This window comes from Thunnus maccoyii, chromosome 2 (assembly GCF_910596095.1).
Source record: "Thunnus maccoyii chromosome 2, fThuMac1.1, whole genome shotgun sequence".
Lineage (NCBI taxonomy): Eukaryota > Metazoa > Chordata > Actinopteri > Scombriformes > Scombridae > Thunnus > Thunnus maccoyii.
In genome coordinates this window covers 12,896,327-12,901,173 of record NC_056534.1, presented here as the reverse complement: position 1 = coordinate 12,901,173, position 4,847 = coordinate 12,896,327, and the positions used below count along the sequence as shown (strand labels likewise).

The following is a 4,847-nucleotide window of genomic DNA, read 5'->3' as shown; positions in this document are numbered from 1 at the left end:
TCTTAAAACAACAATCAGGAGCCCAAATGAACATTGAAACAGGTTTAGTTTGCTGTAATCATTCTTCCTGTTCATACTGAACATTAGAAGATCCCCTTTAAATGTGCGTACAATGTTAGTGATGGGGAACAAAATCCACAGTCCAAATCAGATATTTTCCACATTGGAAGGATTGCAACAAAAAGAGGGACTTTGTCACTAAAAAGACTGTACTGTTGAATGATATCTCCTTGATTTGACTCATTTGGATGGCTGAATCTTCATATTAGCTCCAAATAAACTTTTAAATACATTTTTGCACAGATTGAGGACTGTGGATTTTGTCCCCCATCACTTACATTGTAAGCATGTTTGGAAGGGATCTTCTATGAACAGGAGGGACGATTACAGCAGGAAAAACATGTTTCAATGTTCACAATAATGGGAACTTGGCTGTTGTGTTAGGAAAAAGTTGAAAAATTGTTGACCTATCCTTTAAAGATGTGGTTACATACACTATCTGTCAAACACATCTATCATGTAACATGTATATCTTCTACAGGAACAGGAGGGAAATTGGTTGGGTACTCAGGTTACTCTCCTTGCTGTATTTTATTTGTTTGTTTTCCTGTTTTCTCTTTCTTGCTTTGTTGTAATCATGCTCAGATGGCAGAGTACACATACTGTATGAGCACAGGTAAATATTATTATCCAAGTCCACAGCTAAAAACTGCAAAACTCAACCTTTTGAAGTGGAGTTTGGGTTAAAAGCTCCATCCTGAATGTGATTTACAATGCCGCAGTTCAACCACTCTCTAAACTGAACTGATCCTGGAGTACATTACCCCGCCAGTGGATCTTCTTTTGATCAAAGAGCCAGAAGATAAAAGAAATAAACCCACATGACTCGTAGTAGTAGAGGTGGGGAGGAGGCGTCTGACCCTTACAGCAGGATGGTATCCTCATTTCCTTCTTCACCCTTGACCTCTAACCTCTAACTACTTCCTCCCTGCCTGTGTGGTGGTGCTGGAATGTGTCCTTCAGTTCTGGAGAAGTGGTCCGTAAAACAATATGTCTACATAAATCCCTTTTGTGCCATCAAAGAGAGCTGACTTCCGTGAAAAAAAAAGAAAGGTGGAAATCGTTCTCCAGTTGGCTTTTTTTTTTTAAAGTGTCTGTCTGAGGGGACAAAGAGCAGCAGGTGAGAGGTGATGAAGGTCAAGAGCCGACAGGAAAACATAAAATCCACATCTGGGGTTGCACTTGTTCCGGGATTACACATTTTACACACACACACAAACACACACAGCTGGATTAGAGACGTCTTTACCTTCAATCTTCCTTTATAGAAATGGTCTCTACTCTAATGCAGCTGTGTTAGTAATTAAAGAAGGAAACTGGAGGAACAACCACTATATTCAGCCGCCGTGTACAATCGCTCCACTTGTGTGCATTAAAAAAAACCCAAAGTGTTTCATTATGAGTGTGTGGTGCTTTAATCTGATGGCAGTGGGTGAGAAGTCTGCAGAAAAGCGTGTTTGTTACGTCAAACACTGAACTAAGCTTGAGATTACAGGAAAGTAGATGATGTTTTACTTTTGCTCTTGATAATATATGATGACACTGCTAAAAGAAAAGCAACTTTTGTTCATTATTAAGTCCTAAAAGTGTTATTTTCTTAAAACAAGTGAAAAAAAATCAAACTATTTCATCCTTTTTCCAACACAAATCAACTTCTTTAAAGAGTTGCTGTCATTTTTCTTGATTTCAGTGCAGTGATCAGCCTTATTCGTCCTCCTTTTGAGATACTAAAAGTCATTTTTAGAAAATATTTGAAGTTTTTTCACTTGTTTTAATAAAACCTGACTCAAAAGGGGCTCAATAATAAACTAAATTTGCTTAATAAAATGGAGATTGAGTAGTTATGTGTACACAGTCACATGTTTCATACTGGTATAGAAAACAAAGCACATTGTATAAATAGAAAATATTTATTTGTAGTGCATATATACAGTGATGTTTATATGCTAATCGTGGTTGATTGATAAAATGAACCAGAGGTAGAACAAACTACAACTCTACATAATCATCAATCTTCATTTCTGTGTGATAAACAGCGGTGGAAGAAGCATTCAAGTTCTTTACTACAGTAAAAAATAGCAACAGCACAAGGTACAAACACTCCATTACAAGTAAACACATTTAAATTTTTCACTCAGATCCAAGATTCAAAACCTTTTCAGAGCATTCTGAGTCATTTTGTGACATCACAAGGCGCCATCTGTGTTTAGTGATCATCTTATGGAGTCACATGTAAAACCTGAAAGACGTGAGGAGTGGTGAACGAGGCACTGAGAGATTTACACTCGATCAGTGGTAGAAACCAGCTGATTCATTATGGAGGTGTTCACCAATCACACTTATCAAAATCCAGATTACATCTTTTATCTATTGTGTTTTAGTGACTCTGTGAGTGTGTATGTTTGTAGTTTGTTATAACTGCATTGTGTCTTCTGCCTCAATATGTTAAAAACTGAAAAGAAAATGTTAAAAAGAAAATATTTAAGTACAATTTGCTGATGAAATGTCTGCAGCTTCACTTGAGCAAATGTTCTTTTTAACATCATCTTTTGACTTTTTAATGTATTGTTTTAAGTGTTATTTGTGTATATCTTACATTATTTACATCATACAGTTTGTAAACATGATTTTAATGTAGCTGGCATCATATAAATCTGATTTTAACTGCTTTATGAACTTTTGTGTCGTTAAATCTATAACAATACATCATAATCTCAATGGTATAAACTCTGAGTAGAAGGATAAAGTAGCATAAAGTACAAATAAATGAAGATCTGTTACTTTCCACCACTGGTGATAATTTACTATTTACTAATATAATGCAAATTATAAATCTTCAGTTCAGATTTGCTGAGCCACATTCACAGCAGAACAACTGACAAATACCCGTTAATATGCGCACCTGCGTGAACTTGGTGACTGAGAATCATTCACTTCTGCAGTTTGTATTGATTACCGATTAAAATGTGTGTGACGTATGCACTTTCTATAAACACGAGGAGTCCTGAACGGATTTCTCTGCTGTCAGTCATCTCATGTCCTCACGTCCCTCCTGAAGTTAACAGTCGTCACTTTGCAGCATGGAGAAAAAGAAAGAGCACACGCTGGCCCACGCGCTGTTGCAGTACTCTTCAGCCTTCTGCCGGTGGTCCGCGCGCCTCGTGCACGCTGTCGATCCGGCAGGAGCCGCGGTGGAGGCGCGTCGAGGTGGCGGCGGCCTGGGAGGCTCCACATCTCCGGACTGAGCGGAGGCCACGGAGCTGGAGATGTCAAGTTTGAAGTGTGCATCCCGGGGCGCGCGCTTGCACATGCCGGTCCTCACCAGCGCGCGTTCATCCTTGCACAGTTTGCCCTTAAGCTTTTTGAGCGCTCGCGCCACCTGTTTCCAGAAGCCCCTGGGGTCGGACTGGTAGCCCGGGCAGCTCTGAGGTTTGGCGTTGTAGTCACACCTGAGCTCAGTGACTCCGCCTTTGACGCGCGCCTCCGGGTTCTCGCATTTGACCGACAGCTTCACGGTGTCACCGACGTCTCTCGCCCCCCACGTGCACTGCATCTTGTCCTTGGTGGAGAACTTCCCGCGGCCAGTCGCGGCTGCTGCTGGTGCTGCGCCTTTGCCTCCGCTCCTCTGCGCTCTGCCCGGCGCTGGAGTCACGGTCCGGTCCGCTCCGCGCTCCTCTGCAGTGCGTCCTTTACCGCGCGCACCAGAGGACAGAGAGACCTGCTGCGCGAGGAAGGCCATCAGCAAACACGGAGCCAAAGTCCTCAGCAGTAACATCTTCTTACAGTAGATAAAGTCTCACCTGGAGGACAGAGGATGGTTAAAGACGTTTAGGGACCTCGGTGACGCACGTGGTTAATAAACTGGTGTGATGTCATTATTGAGTACAAAATGTTCAAAAATGCAAAACAGAAAATATAAACGTTTTTTCCCACTAAAGACGGCATCCAGAGAAATAAAAAGTGATTTATATAAGAAATTGGTAATAAATAAATGCTGTTCCCCTGGCTGACGATGGCGTTGTGCCAAATTACGCATTTAAAAAGCTGCAGATCCAGAGCTGAACTTTTAGAAACTGTAGTGAGGAGCAAAGATTCATACATACACAGAAAGTCACAACTTCTCTTTTTTATTCTACTCACCAAAAATAACAAGTGTCGCTGTGCGTAAAGCTGCTGCTTGTGGCTCTCCGTGGTCTCGCACATGGCTTTCATACATAAATGCTGCGGCACGCCCACCTCTCCCGCCCAATAACACACACACACACACACGAGCACGCAAATCCATTGAGAGAAATCTTTGCAGTCATGCTTTCAGGAGGAAGGGAATGCGGTGAACTCCCGCCTTCCTGACACACAAAGTTCATCTGAAGATCAAAGAGGCTGTAAACTGGAACTGATGATGGATGTGCGTGTTTACACTGGTTATTGTGAAGAGTTTAAAAAGGCAGATTACCACATTTTAACTCCACCTCACACGCATGCGCAGGCACACGAGGACGCGTCTTGGGGGGCTCGACTGCGACTCTCCACCAATCCGCTGCTGCGTTCAGCCGCGAGGAGCTAAGATATTGTTATTAGCAGTTGGAAGAATATTAATCAGCGACTGTTTTGATAATCAATTAGTTGTTTGAGGCAGGTTTTATTTATGTAGCACGTTTCATACACAAGAGCAATTAAAAGTGCTTTAATGCATTAAAACGTAAAACAAATGAGAACAGCTTAAAAGCATTAAAATGCAATTTCAAAGAAACGTTTCAAAGGAAATTAAAAAGTTAAGAACAGAGTCA

At 41.4% G+C, this 4,847-nt stretch overlaps 1 protein-coding gene across 1 annotated transcript; it reads right to left on the bottom strand.

Annotated features, from left to right (window-relative positions):
* Positions 1–1,951: 1,951 nt before the first annotated feature.
* On the bottom strand, positions 1,952–4,284 carry LOC121883452 (fibroblast growth factor-binding protein 1-like). The gene is made up of 2 exons (XM_042391734.1): positions 4,201–4,284; positions 1,952–3,860 (listed from the first exon to the last, which is right to left on the bottom strand). The coding sequence occupies exon 2, from the start codon at positions 3,833–3,835 to the stop codon at positions 3,119–3,121; it is 717 nt and encodes a 238-aa protein (XP_042247668.1). The 5' UTR covers positions 3,836–3,860; positions 4,201–4,284; the 3' UTR covers positions 1,952–3,118.
* Between the last annotated feature and the right edge of the window lie 563 nt (positions 4,285–4,847).